At 42.6% G+C, this 23342-nt stretch overlaps 2 protein-coding genes across 6 annotated transcripts in view; one reads left to right on the forward strand and one right to left on the reverse strand.

Moving 5' to 3' along the window:
- The window catches only part of IMPG1 (interphotoreceptor matrix proteoglycan 1), a 163033-nt gene extending 147865 nt beyond the window's left edge, over window positions 1–15168 (forward strand). The window contains 3 exon segments of the mRNA XM_053603577.1: window positions 6613–6811; window positions 13730–13802; window positions 15091–15168. Coding sequence (XP_053459552.1) covers window positions 6613–6811; window positions 13730–13802; window positions 15091–15168 — 350 coding nt within the window.
- Window positions 15169–17999: 2831 nt separating this feature from the next.
- MYO6 (myosin VI) overlaps window positions 18000–23342 on the reverse strand; it is a 156932-nt gene continuing 151589 nt past the window's right edge. For all 5 annotated transcript variants that reach the window (XM_053601870.1, XM_053601869.1, XM_053601868.1 and 2 more), the window contains one exon: window positions 18000–22269. In XM_053601870.1, coding sequence (XP_053457845.1) covers window positions 22070–22269 — 200 coding nt within the window. In that variant the 3' untranslated portion in view covers window positions 18000–22069. The remainder of the gene's footprint in view (window positions 22270–23342) is intronic.

The following is a 23342-nucleotide window of genomic DNA, read 5'->3' on the forward strand; positions in this document are numbered from 1 at the left end:
GTATATCATAGAACTGCGTTGCTCTAAAGACCAATCTAATCCAGGTTGGGTTGTATTGATTTCTTTCTGCCGATTTTAAAGAAAACATTTTCATGGGTTCCTAAAAGCACGGTGTGCCCTAGCTCTGTGCGCCCCCGCAGGTGGCTACTGATTGTGATGAGAACCTTTTCCGTTCTCTAATGCCCCAGGGGAAAGCACGACCCCCTCTCCTCCTCGCTGCGACCACCACCCTGAGCACAAAGCCGTGACCGCTGGTGGGCGAGGCGGCCCAGCACGGGGCCCGCTGCCGCCCGAGCGCTCGGGTCGCTGTGGGGCGCTGGGGCCACAGCTCTGCCCTTTTGAAATGAGATAAGGTGATCCAGGAGTTTCGTCCCATTCCGGGCTGTGCAGGCCCGAGCTGCCACTGCGACTGCGGATCCTAAGGGCTCCATCAGCCGCTCCCGCCACCGCCCGACGTCCTCCCGGACCTCGCCGGCTCCGCAGCGGCGCCCGGCGCTTCGCAGAGGCAGAACCCGGTGGGGACGCTCGGCGCGTCCCCCGCGTCCCCGGTCCTGCTTCTGTTGCTGCCGAGCGCCATCTGGCGAGCGCGAGGTTTCATCGCAGCCGGGAAAATAAAAACAAAAACCCGTCTGCAGGACAGAGCCAACGGCCCCGGGCCCAGGGGCAGCTTGAATTTTAGACGCTCAGAGCTGAAATCCCGCCCTTGGACGGGGCCCAGTCAAGGGAGATGTTTGTTTCGCTTTCTGTGCAACACATGAGTGAGATGGCGATAGCTCGAGAGGAGGAGACGATGGAATGATGAAGGTTTGAGAGAGAAAGGCAGGCGATACCCAGCGCATCGGAACAGTGTGGACGTGGGAAGGGGGGCCATGAAGTTGAGTGGGAGAAATGCGCGTCTGACGCCTTCACTCCGAGGCCTGGCAGTCGTGGAGGCCCTATGTTCAGGGCCGACAAGCATAAATGAATTTTGGGCCAGAAACAGGAAATTTGAAAAAGAAAAAAAAACAAAAAGCAGACTTGGACCATTGAGAACCTATGACCTCCAAGAATTCATAAATTTCTTGATGACAGGACCATAACCCTTTTAACTGTAAAATGCATCAAAATGTTCCCTGCAGGGCAGGTGACATGCATTTAAATGCTTTTTTCCATCACATGATGAAGAGCTGAGTGACATCCCCAGTTGGCCATTTGGGAATGCTTTTCAGGTTCTCTGAAATGCACACAGTAGACGTTATAGAGGCAAATCCAAGGGAGAAACTGATCCCTAACATGCACTTACACTGAAAATCTCAGAATGATACAAATATGTGTAAGCCCTACATGGCAGCTCACGAATTGCAGCCCATGTTCAGAGCTGTCATATTTCAGCAACAGAAAAAATAATTTGGAGCACCTGTACTGTCACACTGTACTTCCCACAGGAAGCATTCTGCCTCTGCCTCGTGGAAGGATGGTGGCAGACAATGTTTTGAGCTTTTGTTCAGCTGGAAGAGCCTTTATTCAAAGGAAAGCATTCCTGAAATTCTGATCTGTCAGTGGATGAAAGTGGGGATGCTGGTGTGGAGGGGACTTCACTGGCCCCCTACCCCTGAGCTCCTTGGAGACTCCTGGAAACCACATATTTGAAAATGAATAGAATTATGTAAACAGGTGTGAATGTTAATCTTGGGTCGTATTTACTGACTAAAATGGACTTAAGTTTTATGAAAATGTCAAAAATGTCTCTATGAGTCCAGGTACGGTGGCTCACACCTGTAATCCTAGCACTTTGGGAGGCCGAGGCAGGTGGATTGCCAGAGCTCAGCAGTGTGAGGCCAGCCTAAGAGTGAGACCCCATCTCTACTAAAAAATAGAAAAATTAGCCGGGCATGGTGGCAAGCACCTGTAATCCCAGCTCCTTGGGAAGCTGGGGCAAGAGGATTGCTCAAGCCAAAGGGTTTGAAGTACTGTGAGCTATTATGCCACAGCACTCTACTCAGGGTGACAGAGTGAGACTCTGTCTCAAAGAAAAAGAAACAAAGCAGGAGGAGGAAGAAGAAGAGGAGGAGGAAGTCGTCGCCATCTATGGATTTGCGAGGTGGTTGTGAATATTAATGAAGACACATGTTTAAAGTGCCTGGCACATAATGGCCCTGACCAAGGTGAGCCCCTATTAGTGCCCCTTCTGTTCCTGGTGAAACTGGAGTAGATCCCTGGGAACACTTCAGGTACAAGACCTGAAATTGAATGACTGCATGTTCTGGCCACAGCCAAAATTGACATGGACCAGGCCAGGATCTCTAGGTGCCAGGATGGACCTGGAGCTTTTCTGTCAACTGCTGACTAGCAGCTACTGGTACTGCCTAACTCACCAAGGCCAAGTGCCCTGGGCTGCCTCTGCAGAGAGAATGTCAAATGAACTCTGCAGAAGAGCTGTCCACATGGATGAAGAATAGAAAACTAAGTTATTTTGTCAGCAAGCAATTATAGTAAGCCCAGAGGTTGCCCCAAACCATACTAGGTATTTATTTAATGTGGCTCGTGCAGGTTCATGGTGAAAACTCTCTATAGTGTCACCCAGAAAAATAATCTGTTTAGAGGGAACTTAAGCAAATCTAGGAAGCTAAAGCCATTATAGACCAATTAGTCTACACACCAATCATGAGGATTCTACTCCCTCAGATCCACTGACAATTTTGAGTATGAGTTGAAAGTATCCCTCTGGAAAATGACATCTACTTTTCTTCTTCCTAATCTGTTGATTTCAAATCTCCTTATCCCCCCTCTTTTCAAGTTTTAGAACATGTTCAGGATAGAACATTCTAGGTTGTTACTACATAAGGCAGACATTACTATTGACCGAATCAAGAGCAAAAAGTGGGTCGTACAGACTAATTTGTTTTGTACAAGGCCTGAAAAAGAAGAAACCAATATTTGTATGGCCTATCCATAAGTGAGTCCATCATTCTAAGGATAGAACAAAGAAATAAAATGATAATCACATAGGAAAAGCTTCGCTTAAGAAACTCGTACAAGTGAAACTTTCATTCATCATAGAATCAATCTTTTATCTCGTCCAATGGCTCTTGCTCCCCAGAATCAACACACATCCAATTCTCAGTCTTTGCCTAAAGCCCAAAGTTTCAGTTGTCCCTTGAAAAATGATGGCAATAAAGCGGGTCATCAAAATTGGTAGGGGAACTATTTTTAGGGTAACAACAGTCGCTTCACAAATGAATGTATATATAGTGTCTTCCATTTGAGTCTGTGTGTAATTGGCATATTAGGAAGTGATCCAACCGCTCTCCCTTGGGCCCAGCCCTTCCCTTCCCTGGAACTTCCCACAAAGGGGTAGGAGTGAGACCCAAATCAGGGAACAGGAGCCCAAAGAGGCATAATCTGACAACAATCATCTAGCCTGCCTTTCCACTCTAATTGGCTCACTTTACTCCTTAGCTCTAAAATCTGAGATGTAAAATTTTAAATATGATAAGATAAAAATCTAAAACAATGAACCTGTCTGAAATTCTTAGTGCTTAAGGTTTTGAAGACTAAGTTGCTACTGGTTGAATGAGTGAATATCGTCTTGCCTGTGTGACACGTGGAGGCGTATACAGCAAACAAACCCATAGCTCAGTGGTTTAAAGTTCCCTACTCCTTCTGTGTAGACTGGTCCTAAATAATAACATGGGAGGAAGCAAGTGTTTTATTGACTGGTCGCATTTATTCTTCAAATATACACAATTCAGGACCACCAAATTCAGATAACTTCATTTCTCCAAAGATGCCTTCTGGGTACCATGCAGCTTTGCTGATGCATACTCTGGCTGGGCTAAACGAAATCATGGCCAAATGCAAATATGTGCTTTTATGGAGAAATTCTTTTGGTTATCACACATTTCCTATCACTCTTCAGAGTAGCACGGTCTAGGTTCGGTCAGCTTTCCCTGTTGAATGTTATTTCTCTGTGGCAGGGAGCAGGAAATGGGACTCTGACTATTCCCCCTCAGTTCTGAGTGTAAGCTGCTGACAGCTGTTACTTATGCAACCAGGCTCGGGACATGAAATCATCTGAGTTGTCAATGAGAATTTGAGTTATTTCCTAAATAGTGACAAAGTTCCCTTAACATGGCCAGCTTTAGGAACCGTGAGGCAGGTAAAGCCAGTTCACATTATCCAGACCTGATTGTTCAAAAAGGGTCCACAGGCTGCAGAAAATACAACTTAAATAAAGACTTCTGGCAGCCCTACCTCGCTGGGAGACTCAAAACATGTTTTCAAGGACCTGCTCTTATCCAAACATTCAGGCTGGTCACACTGCGCTCCCTTCCACCACAAGGAAAAAAAAAGTATTAAAATCATAATACTCAGGCGGCACCTGTGGCTCAGTGAGTAGGGCGCCGGCCCCATATACCGAGGTGGCAGGTTCAAACCCGGCCCCGGCTGAACTACAACCAAAAAATAGCCGGGCGTTGTGGCGGGTGCCTATAGTCCCAGCTACTCGGGAGGCTGAGGCAAGAGAATCGCCTAAGCCTGGGAGTTGGAGGTTGCTGTGAGCTGTAATGCCACGGCACTCTACCAAGGGCGATAAAGTGAGACTGTCTCTAAAACTAAAAAAAAAATCATAATACTTAATATATACCAATAACATTTGTTATCTTGTATACTGTATGTATCTTGTAATTGCAGGAGTCAAACATGACTGGAGCATCACAATTGTAATGCAGTTCTTTCCTATCTTAAAATGTGCACACATTTTTTTGGTACCTCTGTATTTATTTCACACAGCGTTTTTTAAAACTTATTTAGCTACTGAACTTTTTATTATGAAACTTCCCAAATCCTGATGAATTAGAGTTCAGCATATGTTCCTACTTGGACCAGATGATCTCTGAAATCATGCTATTTCTAAAAGTTCTAAGTTCTAGTAACATATCTTCTAAAGCACAATACAGATCATACCTTTTTGCTCAAAAATCCCCTGTGGCTCCAGGTGCCACCTGCACAGCACACAGATAATGGCCTTCACTTCCCAGCACTCATTAGTTCCCTTCCTTCCCATTCCCAAGTCTCCGCTCCTTCCTAACTGGCTTCCCTGTTCTCCCTTCACACTTCTGTCCTCTGCCCACCTGTGTCCCTCCTCACGCTGCCGCCTCCAGCTGGATGCCTTTCCCAGTCTTTGCATGCACAGCTGTGACCCACTCTGCTCAATGCTCAGTTCAAAGCATCCCCCTGTGATTTTGTCTCTAAATTTACCTTCTTTAGAACTTATGTATAGCTCTTATATTGGACAAGTTACAGGGCTTCTTGTCTAGACTTATCTGTGGCATTTATTTCCCCTAAATTTCTTGGGGGAAAAATTGTTTTACATAAGATTGGCTACTGCCTAGTTCCCTGCACATAACCTGTTTCCCCGAAAATAAGACATCCTCCGAAAATAAGACCTACTTATTGGAAAGAGAAGTCATCCCCTGAAAATAAGACCTAGCGCATCTTTGGGAGCACACCTTAAAATAAGACACTGTCTTATTTTCGGGGAAACAGGGTAGTAGGTGCTTATTAAAAGAATACTCTGAAGAGTAAACAGCTCATGTGATTAAACAGGAAAACTTCCCAGGGCAGAAAGAACAGGGGTCTGATGCCAAGAGACCTGTGCTGGTTTTGCCATTAGCACTGGGGGCTCCAGCCGTCGGCTTCCCTGCTGACAGCTGCATGTGCTCAGCTCCACAAAGACAAGGAAGGGCTTCAGGGCACTGACCTTCCAGGGCTAAATATTCTGAGATTTTCTTGGTACATAATCCAGTTTCTAAAGAGTATGAGACAATCCTGCAGGATTGAGAATAGAGTAAAATAGAGCAATTAATGACAAGAAAGAAGAGGATCTGTTTACTTGTTAGTAGGGAAGAAGCAAATAATTCAAAAGAATGAATCTCTGACATTAGGACTTGAGCAAGAGACTAAGAAAAACTTATTTTTAAAATCAGGAAATCATTACAAGGGTACATGCGAAATTTACTAGGTGGAGAATATAAATGTCTTAACACTGTAACTAAGAAAATGCCGTGAAGACTATGTTAACCAGTTTGATGAAAATATTTCAAATTGTATATAAAACCACATTGTGCCCCATGATTGCGATGATTTAATTTTTAAAAAATCAGGAAATCATCCTGCATTCTCAACACTGTCCTCATAAGTGACTGACTACTTTCCTAGTTTTTTAAAAAAACCCTAACCAAAAAATCTTAATTGCCTACTGCTGTGGTTATCAAATGTGCTCCAGGATCAGGTATGTCAGTATCACCTAAAACCTCTTCAGAAATATATATTCTCAGACCCATATTCCTCCTGCATCAGGAGCCCTGAGGGTGGAGCTCAAGAATGTGTTTTAACACAGTCTCCAGGTACAGCCAGAAGTAAACACGTCACCTGTGTCTAGAGACACTTTTTTTTTGTTTTTGAAGATACAGAGTATGGTTCTCTTATCACCCGTCTGATGTCACTACCGTACAACCCACTACAAAAAGGGGTCATGGCAAATGGACTTACTTGGTCTCCTGCCCTCACCAGCTTCTAGTGTCATGGCTCAGGTATCCAGGCGTTCGTTAAACTCTGCCTTATCTCTTACAGCTGATCAAGCAGACCCCTGCAAAGTCCTGGCCTGTGGCGAATTTGCCCAGTGTGTAAAGAATGAGTGGACAGCAGAAGCAGAGTGTCGCTGCAAACCCGTCTCTGAGCACCAGGGGCAGCTGGACCCCCTGGACCCCAATAACTGTGCCCCTGGCACAGAGGAATGTGAGGGCATCCAGAGAAAGGGAGCTCCGTGCAGGTAGGTCAAGTGCACTGACTTCACGGACCCCAAAAGTTCAGCACTTCTATTACCTGTCATACTTCTGAGAAAGCCATCATTGGATAAATTCCTACGGTTCTTTAAACCCATGGTTCTCAAACTTCAATGAGTGTCAGAATCACCCAGAAGAAGGTATGTTAAGACCACAGAGCTGGGCCTGCGTGCTCTCTTTCTGATCCTGTCGGTCTGGGGAGGGCTCAGGTGAGATGATGCTGCAGGCCTGGGGACCACCCCTGAGAGCCGGCTCTAGGCTTTTCAGCAGCATTTACTTAAGACCACTGGGAGGGGAAGAATGAACCCACACCAGCTTTACAAGACAAAATGCCCAGTCTACTACCTGAATTGTGTGTGGGGGGAATAAAATTTGACTTTTTACCTGTTTGCAAACATAATAGCTTTCATCATAAGTTGGAAAATATAGAAAATCATGAGAAAGATGAAAAAATCCTGTACATCACGTCAACTATTCTGTTTTGGGGTCCATGTTTATACAGAACTGATTTATACAGAATTTTCTGAAGCACAATAGAATCAGACGGACTTTTTGTAGTCAGCTTTGTCTGCTTTGAACATTTCCCCATGTTGTGAAATATTTTCTGTGGCATCATTTTTGATGATTAGTCCATTCTCTAGATGTGCCATGATGTGTTTAATCAGTTCTTCATTTTCAGACACAGAAAGGTTAAGAGACCTTTTTTGTCCCCTCTTCTTTTTCTTTGAGAGAGAGTCTCTGTTGCTTGGGTTAAAGTGCAGTGGCCTCCCCATAGCTCACTGCAACCTCAAACTTTTGGGGTCAAGCAGCTCTCCTGCCTCACCCTCTTGAATAGCTGTGACTACAGGCACACACGGCCACGCCTGGCTAAATTTTCTTTTTTTTTTTTTATTTTTATTAAACCATAGCTGTGTACATTAGTATGATCGTGGGGCACCATACACTTGGTTCATAGATCGTTTGACACATTTTCATCACATTAGTTAACATAGCTTTTGTAGCATTTTCTTAGTTATTTTGCTAAGACCTTTACATTCCACATTTACTAGGATTCACATATGCCCTTGTACAAGGGTATATCTGGCTAAGTTTTCTAATTTGCAGAGACAGAGTCTCACTCTTGCTTAGGCTGGTTTCAAACTCCTGGCCGCAAGCAGTCCTCCTGCCTTGGCCTCCCAGAGTGCTATGATTAAAGGCGTGAGCCACCACGCCCAGCCAAGAGAAATCTTTAGAAGGAGGAAAAGGAGGCCAGATACAATTGGCCTTTTATTCACGAACCAGACTTTAGGGTATAGGTGGCCTTCTGAACAAACAGGGAACAGGAGTTGCTGTATAATACAACCTATATTACTGACAAAGGGTGGACTCCCATAATAATAAGAACTCCTATGTTTCAATAAAGACAAAACATCCTAATACTAAAAGGCGCAAAGAACACAGAGGTGCAGTTCATAGAGGAAACCCAAACAATCAACAAGATGTAGATGTGCCCCCTATAACTCAGGGAGACCCCAAACCAATCAGAAGACATCATCTGTTGCTTAAGAGTTTGGCAGAAAATGGCTCATGATACGCAGTGTGGGGTAACATGTTGGAAAATTAGCTCTGTCAAGCATTGCTGGTGGGTGTACAAATTGGAAGAGCCTTTTCAAAGAGAAATTTGTCTCTGTAACATTTTAAATGTGACTCAGGTACTCCACTTTTGGACAGTTACGCCTGCAAAGATAGTTGCACCTGTGCCCTGAGAGATGAGCACAGACATGTTCACAGCATCGTACCTTTGAATCATGAAGCAACTGGGCAGTCAAGGCAACAGTAGAATAATCTAGAGCAGGCGTCCTCAAACTTTTTAAACAGGGGACCAATTCACCATCTCTCAGATCGTTGGAGGGCCGGACTATAGTTAAAAAAAAATAAATAAATAAACCATGAACAAATTCCTATGCACACTGCACATATTTTGAAGTAAAAAACAAAATGGGAACAAATACAATTCACACCGCCTCATGTGGCCCGCAGGTCGCAGTTTGAGGACCCCTGATCTAGAGTGTGGTGTATTGCTCTGCATGGAATACAGCACCTAAAAGCAAAAATACGGCTCTGCTGGAGCTGCCACAGGAAAAAAATAATAATAATAATAATAAGGCTTGTCATGAAGTGGGAAAGCAAATCACAGTATGATCCGGTATATGTAATCAATTAATGGACTATGTATTTATGCACTTATATTAGGTCTGACTATACAGCATTGCCATTTTGTCAGTCACAAATCTTCAAATATTGGCGATTTTATGGTTCAGTATAATTTGTAAATAAATGCACAGCAAACCTGTGGGATAATAGACACACCTAACTGCCATTCTGGTAACAGTAGAAAGGAGTGGAATGGGTCCAGGTTTTCAAATAATGAGTATATGTCATTTGTGTAATGTTTTTAAAAGTGTTTTTACTAATCAAGGGCAGCCGTGACAAGGGGGGAAAGAGCAGAACAAGGAGCTTATCTGTCACTGTGACCCCCACTTAGCGCACTACCCTCGGACCTGCCCACTGTGCAATTGAAAAGAAATGGCCCCTGAGCGAGGCCCTCACCAGGTGGATGAGAGGAGGGCTGCAGGCAGTGTGTGTCCACAGGAGCGGATTCAGTTGTTACTTTACTCAGCCCTTTTTGCTGTTTCAGATGGTTGTAAAATTTGTAGTTTTAAACAACCCTCTCTCTTCAGTAAGAAAGATCACTTTTCAGGGATCCTCAAACTGCGGCCCGCGGGCCACATGAAGTGGTGTGAATTGTATTTGTTCCCGTTTTGTTTTTTTACTCCAAAATAAGATACGTGCAGTGTGCATAGGAATTTGTTCATAGTTGTTTTTTTTTTTAACTACAGTCCGGCCCTCCAATGGTCTGAGGGACAGTGAATTGGCCCCCTATTTAAAAAGTTTGAGGACGCCTGTAAGATTGTCAGAAGTGAGATCAGTTCAGTAAAGCAGGGGTGACCTGGAAGTGCGCAGCTCTCACCAAGGTTGGCGGTGCTGTACTTCCTGCGCCTGTCTCTGGGGACAATGGACTTGAGGTATTAAAATACACAGGAATACCAATGCTCCTTAGAGTCATTTGATTCAACAAACTTTTTTAAAAAATTTCAGATCAATGTGAAGGTACAAACGATTAGGTTACAATGTCAGGGTCTGTTAGGTAAGGTCCCTTTGTGCCCTCACCCAGGGAGGTGTGCCATATACGCTTACATGTGCTCATTAGTTGGGAGCTCCCCAACACCCCTTTCTCCCCCTCCTCCCTCTCCCTGAAACTTGAATGGAGTTTCTGTCTTATGTGGCCATGTATTAGTTCAACAACTAGCTTCATATTAGTATTGGATGCTTACTTTTGCATTCTTGTGATACTTTACTAAAGAGAATATTCTCCAACTCTCTCCAGGTTAATACAAAAGATGTTGTCTCTACCTTTTTTATGGCTGAATAGTATTCCACTCTGAGCACCACAGACCAGTCCCCATGTTAGATGCTGGGGAAGAAAGGAAGGGAAGGAGGCAGGGAGAGAGGGGAAGAGATGTGGGCAGAGACGATATCAAGTGACATCTATGAGGACATTGTAATAATAAAGAAGGACTTGCTATATTGTTAAGTGGGGAGGGAAGGAATGATTCATAACTTCTTTTCAGGGAATCATGGAAATCTGCATACAATCCAGTTCTGCCCTTTTTAACTGCCTGGCTGAATGTTCTTTTTTACGTGTTAAGCGTTAAGCCCTGATATCCTCAGTGTGCGGACAAAGCCCTGTGCCCCAGGAGCTGCTTCACCCAGACTGTCAGTGGGGAAGAGTCAGGACACAGTGGTGCTCTGAAGGTCCCTCCTGGATCCCTCCCCCATCAGGAATTTCAGTTCCTCACACAATGCCCTCGTGTGTGATGAGTTTGCTCGTATGAAGTTCAGCTGACAAATTAAAACCTGATTAACCATGGAGCAGGCACTGGTTAAAATTAGAGGCTTTAGGGCGGCGCCTGTGGCTCAGCGGGTAGGGCGCCGGTCCCATATGCCGGAGGTGGCGGGTTCAAACCCAGCCCCGGCCAAAAAAAAAAAAAAAATTAGAGGCTTTAAAGTTAGACCCAAGTTCAAGTTAGAGCTCTGCCCCTACTGAGGTATGATGTTAAGCCATGTTTCCCAACCCCCTCTTTAAGATTCCAATTTCTCACCAATATAATAGGGATAATAGGAATAAATTCATGAGTTTAGACAAAGGATAGATCACAATAGACACCCCTGAGTGTGCACTGTTCAACTACTGGCATTATTAAGCTGTTGATATCGACAAGGCACCGCCCTGTGGGGAGAAACTGAGATTCCCCACCTGGCACTGAAGCCTGAGCTCAGAAGCCAATCTGCCGGCGCCCTCGGCGGTGCACCTTTGAAAACAGCGTTCTCTAAAGAACTAGAGACTCAGCTGCACCTTTGTTATGCTCCCTGAAAGTGAAGGGATGGGAAAACGATACTGAGGGCAGGTGCCTGAGACAGTCCACCGACACGCCCAGAGCAGCTTGGTGGCCGCAGTCACTTGCCCTTCTATGAAGTCACTGTCATTCATTCCATCTTCACCTTTGTTTGCCCCTCGATCCTTTCCCTCTGTTCAGTCTTTATGACGACGCGCCGTGCAGCCTCCATCCGCCTCCACTTCAGATGTTCTACACATAGACTCTGACATACCAGCAACTTACTTGCAACTTGCCTTTTCGATGTGATAACTTTGACTTTTATTAATCACAATTATCATTACACATACACAGAAAATGCAAATCTACATCGGAATCAATTATTTAGACTTGTCCTCTTCAGATCTAAAGATTTATGCTTTTGTCCTTTAACTTAACAGGCCTGGCGTGTTCTCTGTGACATTATTTATAATAACGAAAAAAATATTTGAAAATAGAGGGGCCAGATTAAGTAAATGATGATACCAAGTGACCATCTATGAGGACATTTTAATAATATAGAACTTGCTGTAACTACCACAGGTCAGAAGCTCACTAACATGCTGTGCCTTAGATGGGGGAGGGAGGATCATGTTCTCCTCTGGAAAACTGTCAACTACTTTCCCTTTGAGCTTTTCCCACCAAATAGTGGAGAGGTTAGGAGAGAGAGGAGAGGGCATTGGAGTTCAACAGAGTCTAATCCAGTTCTTAAAATGTCATCTGATTAATAATTTGAGCGATTGCTTTAGGCAGCTCAGTTCCCTTGGAATATATTATAGTGCGTGTGACTTTCCTGGTCTCACCTGCTCCTTGGGAGAGTTTCTAATCCCTCACCTGTGATCTTAGTTCTGGTCCCAGGTATCCACCCCTTCCCTGGTAGTGTCAGAGCCTCCATATCTCCGAACCAGGGTGAATATAGGAACCAAAAATGCTGCCTTTGGTGTGAAAGGGAGAAAAGGAACTTGATCTCCTTAAACTCTACCTCTCTCCCCACTCCTCTGCGTTCTTCCCATTGAGCCCTGGCACTGAGACAGAATTTTCCTCTGTTCCGCTTTCCCGGAAATTATCCTAGCATGTTGAGAGAAAAGAGAACAGCTACTAAGGGAACACATGTAGGAAGGTATCCCCCAAATATTAGACCCATTTTTAATGTAAAAGAGGAAAAACAGGAGTGCAAAATGTCTTACCAATGGAAATTATAAAACGTCTATTTGGAAAGGTCTGGAATTATATACATCAAATTCAAAAATAAATTTTAATTTTTCTAAATCTTAATCAACACATAATGGACATATTTAGAGGATACATGTGATGTTTTGATTCATGCGCACAATTTGTAATGATAAAATCCAGGGTCATTCAGAATATCCATCACCTCGAGTATTTATCATCTCCTAGTGGGCAAGCAGTCTTCTCTGCTGTTTTGAAATACGTTATTGTTAATTAGTCGTTAAGCCCTGATATCCTCAGTGTGCGGACAAAGCCCTACTGTACAAGAAAACACTAGAACTTACTCCTCCTATCTGTGATTTTGTGCCATTGGCCAATGTCCCCCACTTGCCCCCTCCCACCCCTGTCTCTGGTGATCACTATTCTATTTTTTGTTTCTGTGAGATCAGCTCTTCCGTGCAGTATGCGTCTTCCTGAGTGGTGACTTCACTGAGCACAGTGTCATCCAGGTTCATCCACATTGTCACAAATGGCAGGACTCCGTTTGTTTTTACGGCTGAATTGCATTACGTTTTGTATAGATCACACGTTTTCTGAATCCACTCATGTGTTGCTGAGAACTGCGGCTGATGGAACATCTGAGGGTCGTGAATGTTGCCGCAGCACACATGGGCGTGCAGATCTCTCTGCTACGCTGACTTCTCCTCCTTAGGACACAACCCACAGTAGGACTGCTGGAGCAGAGGGCAGTTCTAGTTTAAATTTTTTGAAGAAAAATGTTTTCCATAATGGCTCTTCTAATTTATATTCCCAAGAACAGTGTTTACACACTGTTCCCTTTTCTCCACGTCCTCATGAACATTTAACTTTTGACTTTATAAGAATAGCCGTTACTAAGGGGATACTGTGGTTTAAATTTTATGAACAAATTACTATTTACGGAGTTGTTTTTCAGCCCCCACAACTCCGAACTTAACTTGAAAAATAACTCTACTTTTTACAAATGAACTTACCCTCATCTTCCCCATGCGCGTCCTTCAGTCCTTCTGAGACCACCGCCTGAGAAGTAGTGGCCAACTGAAAGGTGAAACTCGGGGAGGGGGGCTGGGGATGCAGAGAGCACGCTTCCTCCAACCCAAATGGAAGACACCTGCAAAAACACGCTGTCCGTTTTCCCTCATCATCACTTGAAAACTAAAATAGTGGAAAGCTGTTGCTAAGCCCAGGAAATAGGTATCACAATTCTGCTTCCTTTTGCAGGTCAACAGATCACTCTAAAAACCAAGCATACAAAACTCATGTTAAAAAGTTCAAAAATCAACGCAGTAACAAGGTAAATTCTAATTTCCTTTATATGTTGGTCTTAATTACTGAATTTGAATTTTGAAGGAAATTTAAAGCATTTCTGTGCCTGGATTTTGTAGCCCAACAGAAATAGGTAAAACACTTTTCCTTTATTTGTCAGGCTTTTTCATTTACTATTTTAAGGGGAGGAGAAAAAGGTATTTCCTTATGTAAGAAGGACAGACAAAAGGCTAGTGCTAACTGAAATGTGCAGATAAAACAACAGAATAAGAAAAGCAATCCAGGGGCAGTGCCTGTGGCTCAAAGGAGTAGGGTGCCAGCCCCATGTACCGGAGGTGGTGGGTTCAAACCTAGCCCTGGCCAAAAACTGCAAAAAAAAAAAAAAAAATTGAGATTACACCCAGCTGTGGTGACACCACTGCACTCTAGCTCAGGCAATACAGTGAGACCCCCCTCTCACAAAGAGAAAAAAAAACAAGTACTGTATAATATTGACAACCTTTTCTTGTAGAAATATAGTCTGTGATGGTAACAATGGAGGATCATCAGCCAATGTCCACTCTGCCTGAGATCTATACTGCTGGGTGAAAACAAATGCTTTAAAGCTTGCACCTGAAAAAGTTATCACAATCAATATACAATCAGGGATACTGAGGAAATCACACCAAATGCTAACCATAATTTTGTCTACAAGTTCACATTTGGAATGTGCGCCACTTTTAACTTCTTGAAACCAAGGTAATTGGAGAAACAGAAAAAGTTCCGAGTAGGGCCATAAAATGCCAACAGGACACAGGATCTGATTTTGATAAAATGTCCAGGACAAAGGAAATACCTACTAAATCTTGAAGTACTGAGTGGAAAGTGTCACGGTAGGAAGTAAACTTGAAGAACTGCATCCTGTTCCTTGGCAGGAATGACAAATGTTAAATACCAAGGCTGCTTATGCATCACCAGGGAGATTGCTGTGTTGAGAGAGATTCTGGGGACACGTCTGAGTCCCACAGGGAAGAGTTCTATAATAGATTAGTGATGTCTGCTGTGGTTGGAAGGGGACATGATCACCTTCACAGACTATCTGCCACCCCTGCTGCAGAGCTGGGTCATCCTGAGAACTTAAACAGTTTTAATAAGAGATGGAATAGATTTCTACTAGATTCTAAAGCTAGGAATATTTGGAGGGCCTCTTCAACCTTTCAAGGGAAATATTCTAAATGGCCAGCATGTACCCTGTCATCCACCAGGGGAGGTAATAATGTAGGGAACCAATGACCTCAAGTGGCATTTCTTAAGTTCTTAAAACTATTTCTTTTCAGGTTACCAGGAAAAGAAATCTCGAATTACTGACTGTAGGATATGAAGACTTTAACCATCAAGACTGGGAAGGAAATTAAAAGATGAAAACACACATATTGTCATTTAGGCTATTTCGAGGGAGACAATTTGCTTTTTCAGGGAAAGTTGTATCCACTCTGTCAACTTTCTGAAAACAGGCAGGTATGTTCACTGGTCACCAGAATCCAGAGACACAGTCAACACTGGGAACCAGCACACAGAATGTTTCAACTAGGGGGAGTCAGGTACTTGATGACTGATAAATTTTGAAGAAAAAGACGCTTATTATCAAAACCCCAGATACAATCAGTGAACATTTTGACCGTTCTTGGAGGCTAGTCAAGGTGATAGTAAACCAGTTTTGCTTCTAGTTGCCCTTAAAATATTACTCAAGATCATTTGTAACAAGTGCAGCTTACTTATTGTTTGGGGAGTCAACAATGTATCAGGAAACAAATTCTTCGTATGCTACAATGTACATCTACGAGATGATTACTTGTGTAAGGAGATGCCCTTCTCTCCAAACTCAAGAATAGACCTGGGGTGTGAGCACTGTGGTGTGTGTGTGAACGCGCCACACTACAACGTCTGATCACACACACACACTTCAGTCTTCAGTTTTTAAACATACTAATTTTATATAAGCAATTACTTCTTACACAGTTAGGTTTTTTATTGCCAATCATTTTTAAATTGTTCTCTAAAAGAAAGAGGAACTGAGGTTCAGACATACAAACCATGAAAAACTGACTTTTCTTGTTACTACACAAAGCTATTTTAAAGGGAAACTCTATGCTGAGGGTGGTGGAGGTAAGATTGTGTCACGTGACTGAACCGACTCCTGTTTTCCACATAGATGAAGTGTCTTGCAGTAAGTTCCTTGAATAATCCCTCACACTAACTCTTGTGTGTGTGTGCCTAGATTGGCGCCAGTGTAACCTGGGTAGGCCGTTTTTAATATGCTACTTAATGAAAATGAATCCTTCTGAGTCTCTATCGGTTGTTCCATTATCAAATATATTTGCTACAAACCTTAATTTCAATAAAATAAAATCATCATATTCATAGATTTATAATAAAGTTATTCTGTGTTTTATTAGATATTCCCTAGATTTGTTTTATGGATTCAATACATGCTATTAAAGATGAAGATTTTAATGCTGCCAGAATACAGCAAAATAGTAAACACTGATAACAACATATAAGTAATAGTAAACTTCAAAAATAAAAACATTTCCTAATAACGAAGACCATGGGGGTGGGGCAATGGTATTCCTACATGGGGCAGGGTCCCAAAACCTTGAAAAAAATCACTCCTGTTGGTTTCAAAAATGTGTAGCTTCCATCACTATTTCCATATCAATCCTCCCCCCAAAGTGAAAATCTATGAGAAAATGACTTCAAACTGAAATATGACAGATGCCACAGAGCAGAGAAAGAGGGCAGGAAGCTCCCTTGCCTACTTCCACATCCCTGTAACTTCCCAGGGGAAAACATTTCACAGAACAGCAGGTAAGGAGAAATAACCTGAGTGGGAATGGTGGAAAATGGGAAAGACAGACACAAAAGATGGGGTAGGACAGGTGCAGCTGATGCCTGCAGCCAGCACTGAACTGTGGAACAGCTTCATTTATAAAGTATCTTTAACGAGGTAAATCTTAACACCCAGGGTAAAGGATTAACCTAAAGGAGGAAAAGCCACGTGCTTGCTGATACCCTGTTTCCCCAAAAATAAGACAGTGTCTTATTTTAAGGTGTGCTCCCAAAGATGCGCTAGGTCTTATTTTCAGGGGACGTCTTATCTTTCTTGTAAGTAGGTCTTATTTTCGGAGGATGTCTTATTTTTGGGGAAACAGGGTAATAAGAGACGTATCCATGGGCTACTTCTGGCAGAGGAGAAAATAATGTTTGTTGTTAAAGGAGGAGAAGCAGCTGGGGGAGGGGGGTCATTCCCTGAACATCTCCCCAGGCTAGGGGGGCCCTGCCACCTCACAGCCATTCCCCATAAAAACAAACTTGATAGAAGCACAACAGGCCAAGCAAAAGCACACAAAAAAAAATTTCACCAAAAAAAGAAAGGCTCCGCCACTATCCCTACATTTTAGTTGTGCTCTAACTAGTGGAGGAAATACAGTTTTTGATGAGGAAATAGTAGTAAAAACTATATTCTGTGGGGAAGGGTCCTCTTTTGTGTTCCGTGCCTCTCACTCTTCAGATCATCCATCTTTTCCCCTTCCACTCTCAGAAGCCACCAGGAATATAGTCTAGCAAGGCGGAGGGGCTGGGGGGAAGGGGCAGAGGGAGGGCAGTTGGTGGGATCTCACCTGACGTGCCCGTGTGAGGGTGTTCAGCACACCCCCTGGGTGAAGGGCTCGACTGCAACTTGAACTTTACCTTGGAAGTGAGAACAACATAACCTAAACATTTGTACCTTCATAATTAATTTGATTACAAAATATAGTTAATTAAAAAAAAAAAGGAAGCCCCACCAGGACCATGGTAGGTTCAAGACAAAGGGTGTGGAATAGGCTGTGTATACAGACCAACTATTATCTGAAGCCTTAGGGAGAAAGACTTCTTTGGGTTCCCAGTTTTTATCTGTCTTCTCACAGATCAGCAAGGGCTGGGGAAAGAAAGCCAACATTTGGTTTGCCTAGGCAAAATGTAGTGGTGGCTCACATACAGTCCTGTCTGCTCCTTAGAGATCACACAGAAGGCTGGGGCCAAAATTCAAAGACGTTTGAGGCATCTGAGTCCCTTGCTGAAGCATCAGGGACTCAGGCTTTTCCCGCTTACTCCTCCCATCTGAGACACAGCCAACAAGCACAGCATTTACATTCACCGTTGTTCACGACACCGCAGAACTCTATTAAAAGCACAAGATGAAAGATAAAGTTCTATGCAGACAGCATTTATTTGCATTTCCAGTACATCAGTGTTTTAGGAAGGTATTAGATACACAGTGTTAATGAAATCAGGAAAAATTAAGTAACAGTTGCAACTAACTGAATTTTCAGAAGGGAAAAGTTATTAACTTTTAATTATTAATATTAATTACTGTTATTCATTAATTAATAAGCCTATTTGTGGTTTAAAGGTGAGCATTTGTATAAATTAGGATGAAAGACTCTTCTTTTGAATAAGCATTAATTTTTCCTGATTATCTCTTGCAAAACTTCTGAGACGACTAAACTTCTGTCCTGTATTAGGCCGGTGATGGGGGAAAGAATACTCTGATTTGAACTGAACTGAACTTTATCCAAACACGTGGTCCTGGCATGGGTGGGCTTTACCCTGGTGAGTCTGTTTCCCCCTCCCAGGAGGCTTACATCCAGACGCCTGCTTAGCGCTGACCTTTTCCTGGGTGGCAGCGAAATTCCCATTCGCCAAGAATTTATGCTCCAGGTGTATCTGGATCCAAGTGTTAATAACCGTAGGCTCTGGCTCTCATGTCATACACAATTCATTCTAAAACTTCACAAATACTAGGACCACTCTGACCACTCTGCTGCCTAAAACGTTATCAGTGTTTTGAACCCCAATGGGTAGGTAGCGTAGGGCAGCCACCTTCTCCACTGCCCCTGGGCTCTTCCCTTCCATTTGTTCCCCCCCAATCTGTGCCCATTCTCGTTTTCAGATATCCTCCACTCTCTCCTCCCCACTCGTCCATTTACCTTCTAGGAGACTTTGTGAAACTCTCGCTACTTGTCATTACTGGCGCCGATAGGCCTGATAGGCACGAACCGTCTTCCCTTCAGAAGATGTGGAAATGGTGGTGGAGCAACTGTTTTAAGTCCTCCAGGGGCTAGAAAACCATGTTTGCTTGTTATGATGCTTTCTGCCACATATGTGTAATTGGAGCAAAGGCATGTCTATCTTTCTCACAGTCTAGAACTGAATCACCTGACCTCTCTGATCCACAAAAGGTCTCTCACTAACATCGTATTAAGTGGCTCACCAATTCAATGAATATTTATTCCGCTGATCCAAGTACTCTTCAACTAAACTACTTCAGATAAAAAAGAAAAAAATAAAAGATCTGTATGTTTTGGGGTTCCCTGAGAACCACAGTAATAACCTGTGAATGAAGATATCTTATTTTTAATATCCAATTAACAAAGCTCTACAGATAATAAATACTCATTATTATTCTTGCCTGTGGGTTTCTATTCCCCAAGCTTCCATGAACACCACCTAAATTCTACTTAAGATGATCTTTTCTTGGTTGCTTGAAAAACAAAGGGATTCAATACGTTACTAGAAAGAATGGCCTATAAAAATTAATAGAAGCAAAAGGTAGCAATAGAACATCCTGAGTGGGCCTGTGATCCTGTGTGCATGAGTTCATTTCTTCCTTGTGTAAGCGTCTGAGAACATGCCATCTCCTCAATTTCACATCTAAGTAAACTCAGTATTCTCCCAACATACGTGGATTAGAGAATTTTCCTTTACTCAGTGAGTTCCCACAGCTCATAATACACACTGACACTGTGTTAGCACAATTAGGAATCACATTATCACTGAATGTGAAAACTCTTTGTCCTCTTACTTTTAATATTCTACCAGTGCCCACCTTTGCAAAGCATCCACTATGGAAGAGACTGGACAGGACGACTTAAACTTCTAATTTTAAGTCTCAATTAAAATGACCAATTAAAATATGAATTACTTCACTTTTTATTCCTACGCTGTTCACCTAGGATGTCTGAGTCTGCTCATGAACACGGTAAAGCAGCTGCACTGACATCTTTCAGAACAGCGTTTCTGCTATCTCCCTTAAGAGGGTGACAGGCTGCGAAGTTCCGCCAGCAAAGGGCGTCTATGTGGACGTACATCTCTTGTATCTAGGTTAACTCAAGTCTGTCAGAATTAGGGCAGCTCTCCCAGTATGCAGAATTAACCCAGGAGACTATTTTAAATAGATAAGTTCTAGGACAAGTGTGTGACATAATTAGAAATAAAATGGCTTAAGATTAACTAATTTTAGGGCGGCGCCTGTGGCTCAAGGAGTGGGGCGCCGGTCCCATATGCCGGAGGTGGCGGGTTCGGACCCAGCCCCGGCCAAAAACCACAAAAAAAAAAAAAAAAGATTAACTAATTTTATTAACCATTGGAGTCAAAAACGAAGAGACTTACAACAATTTTTTGTGGTGATGTATTTCTTACAAATTCTTTACAATGTCAAGTTCTTTCAACTTAATAATTTTAAACTCTCATTAATTTTCTATCTGGTGCCTATAGACATATCTAAAAGATACAGAAAACTATTTCTGGAAACAGTACTAAAGGACAAGTCATTAAAAATCCATTTGGTTACTAAATTTTGTTTAATAACTTTTCTTGTTACTAAACCAAGGTAAACAAAGTTTATCCTTCCATATCCTATACAAATAAAAACACCAACTAAAGGCCAGAGATGGAAGAGAGAGAGCAGGTCTTTTATTTCAGTAACTAAACCTTCTGTCATCAATCGAAGGGCCCAGCAGGGGGTGTGTGTGGAGTAATACATCCTCCAAAAGGTGATCACATTCACATTCTCAATTAATAGCATTTTAATTACTTTAACACAAGACAATCATTTGCACAGTAGTATAATAAATAAATATTTCTGTATTAAGACACACAGTATGAGAGAAGCAATTCTGAAAACAGTGTCTGTGCTCTCAAACACTAACCTAGTCAGCTGGGAAATATTTTCCAAACTGAGGTAATCTTTCTAGAAAAAAAAAAAAAAAATCACTGGAATTTCATTTCAAAGGTTAAGGTCTCTAAAAACTGGAGGAAAAGGTGCAGAGAATCATTTCATTTTCTAATTTTATTCTAGTATACAAACAAGACTCTTTAGGATTATGTCAACATAACTGTTTGATGTATTTCTTGTCTCCAAATTCCTAATACGAAAGTCATAAATATTAGGCTTCAAACTGCTGATATTTGATCAGAACAACACACAGAGTTACATAAAACAAGCAATTACTAAACACAAGGGCTTTTGAATTACAAAGCATATGAAACAGCCCTTTGATTACCAAAATCTCAAAGACCAAAAAGACATTAGGAATTAAAAAAAAAAAAAGAAAGATATTTGAAACATAATTCTACTTTAAATCCTATTAAACAACTTGGACAATATTCTGATACAAAAATCATAACTTGAGATGAAGCTGAAAGAACAGTTGAATTCAGTCCAGTTTAAACCATGGTGCACCTAAAACCCATTTCCTTTTCTAAATTAAATAAAACTTATCTCAAAACTTTCAGGCATTTAAATGACCTGAATTTCCTTTATTTGTCCATGGAATGTAAAAGGAATATTTGGATAGCATGAAACAAATCTGTGCGGGATACGATCAGTACCTTCTTTATCACAGAGTCCATCAAATACATAAAGGCTCTTTCTAGAACTCCTGAACTTAGAAAGAATTGCTCCACTCAGAGTAAGACACACTGCAAAGGAGAAAAAAAATCAGAATTTCCACTTCTGATGGAAATTTCTATGAATTTCTACCAAAAGTAAAGAAAAGGCACCACTTTTCAGAACAAAGCATCAGTGCCTGAATCATTTTAAGTACCCTAATTCTTGTAAGAAATCTTAACTAATGTCTCATTACTCCAGTTTGATGGTACTAGGCCATATTTAGAAAGCAAGTATTTTGTATTTTTTTAAAAAAACTCTTTTCCTAGGGAACAATTCTGATAGATGTAAGGTAGTCTGTCGGCAAAGGATAAGGAGATGTCAGAATCTGTCCAAGTGAAACAAATATGAAGGTTTCAGAGTTACAGCTGGGTAAGGGGAAAAGTAAGTTTTAGGTTCCAAATTCACTGCCATGATTAACCTTCAACAAATCTACAAAAAGCCACGATTAACAAACTCTGGTCACTTTATAGAAGCAACTCTAGCATGATGACGGACGGTTCACCCCCTGGTGGCCCCTACCCCCTGCCCAGCTCTGCAGCCCTCTACTTGAGCAGGCTCTGCAGCATGGCCGTGGCGTAGGTGGGCCGCGCCTGCCTGCTCTCCACCGCGCTCTGCAGGTACCGCAGGCCCCCGCAGCGCTCCCACATCTCCTCAAACTGTCGGGGCAGGATCTCGGCGCCACGCTTCCGAGTCAGGCCCGTCTCCTCCAGATTGAGCTCGCACATCTCCATGTCATCCTTGCCTGCAATCACGGGATGGCAGAAGATTAACATTGCTCTTTTTAGGACCATTTCTTATCAATTTTATTCCGCAAATACCTATCAGTTCTCATAGATTTGAACACCTTCTAAGACTGCATTTTCTCCCAGTAAGATGGAAATCTGCTGGACCACACCTAGGGTGCATCTTACAAGGGTACATGTGAAACTCAGTAAATGTAGAATATAAATGTCTTAACACAATAACTAAGAAAATGCCAGGAAGGCTATGTTAACCAGTGTGATGACAATATGGCGAATGGTCTATAAAACCAGTGTATGGTGCCCCACGATCGCATTAATGTATACAGCTATGATTTAATTTAAAAAAAGAAATGGATGGGCGGCGCCTGTGGCTCAGTGAGTAGGGCGCCGGCCCCATATGCCGAGGGTGGCGGGTTCAAACCCGGCCCTGGCCAAAACTGCAACAACAAAAAAATAGCCGGGCGTTGTGGCGGGCGCCTGTAGTCCCAGCTACTCGGGAGGCTGAGGCAAGAGAATCGCGTAAGCCCAGGAGTTGGAGGTTGCTGTGAGCTGTGTGAGGCCACGGCACTCTACCGAGGGCCATAAAGTGAGACTCTGTCTCTACAAAAAAAAAAAAAAAAGATGGAAATCTGCTTAATCAATTCACCAACAACTTAAATTTGTCCCCCATCAAGGCAAGGACTCTTTCGAAATGTGTAATCCAGGGGTCCTCAAATTGCAGCCAATGGGCCACATGAGGCGGTGTGATTGTATTTGTTTCCGTTTTGTTTTTTCACTTCAAAATAAGATATATGCAGGGTGCATAGGAATTTGTTCATAGTTTTTCTTTTAAACTATAGTCCAGCCCTCCAACAGTCTGAGGGACAGTGAATTGGCCCCCTGTTTAAAAAGTTTGAGGACCCCTGGCATTCTTCAGTTGATCAAACAAGGTGTCAGGGTTAGTAACTGGGCAGCATTTCCTCAAGTTAGTTACAAATCAGGGGACATAACCAAACGCCAAACAAAGGTGTTCCGAACACCTCAGGTCTCTGTGCACTCCACAGGACAGAGTTAATCCCAGCAACTTCACATC

The sequence above is a fragment of the Nycticebus coucang genome, chromosome 9 (genome assembly GCF_027406575.1).
Source record: "Nycticebus coucang isolate mNycCou1 chromosome 9, mNycCou1.pri, whole genome shotgun sequence".
Taxonomy (NCBI): Eukaryota; Metazoa; Chordata; class Mammalia; order Primates; family Lorisidae; genus Nycticebus; species Nycticebus coucang.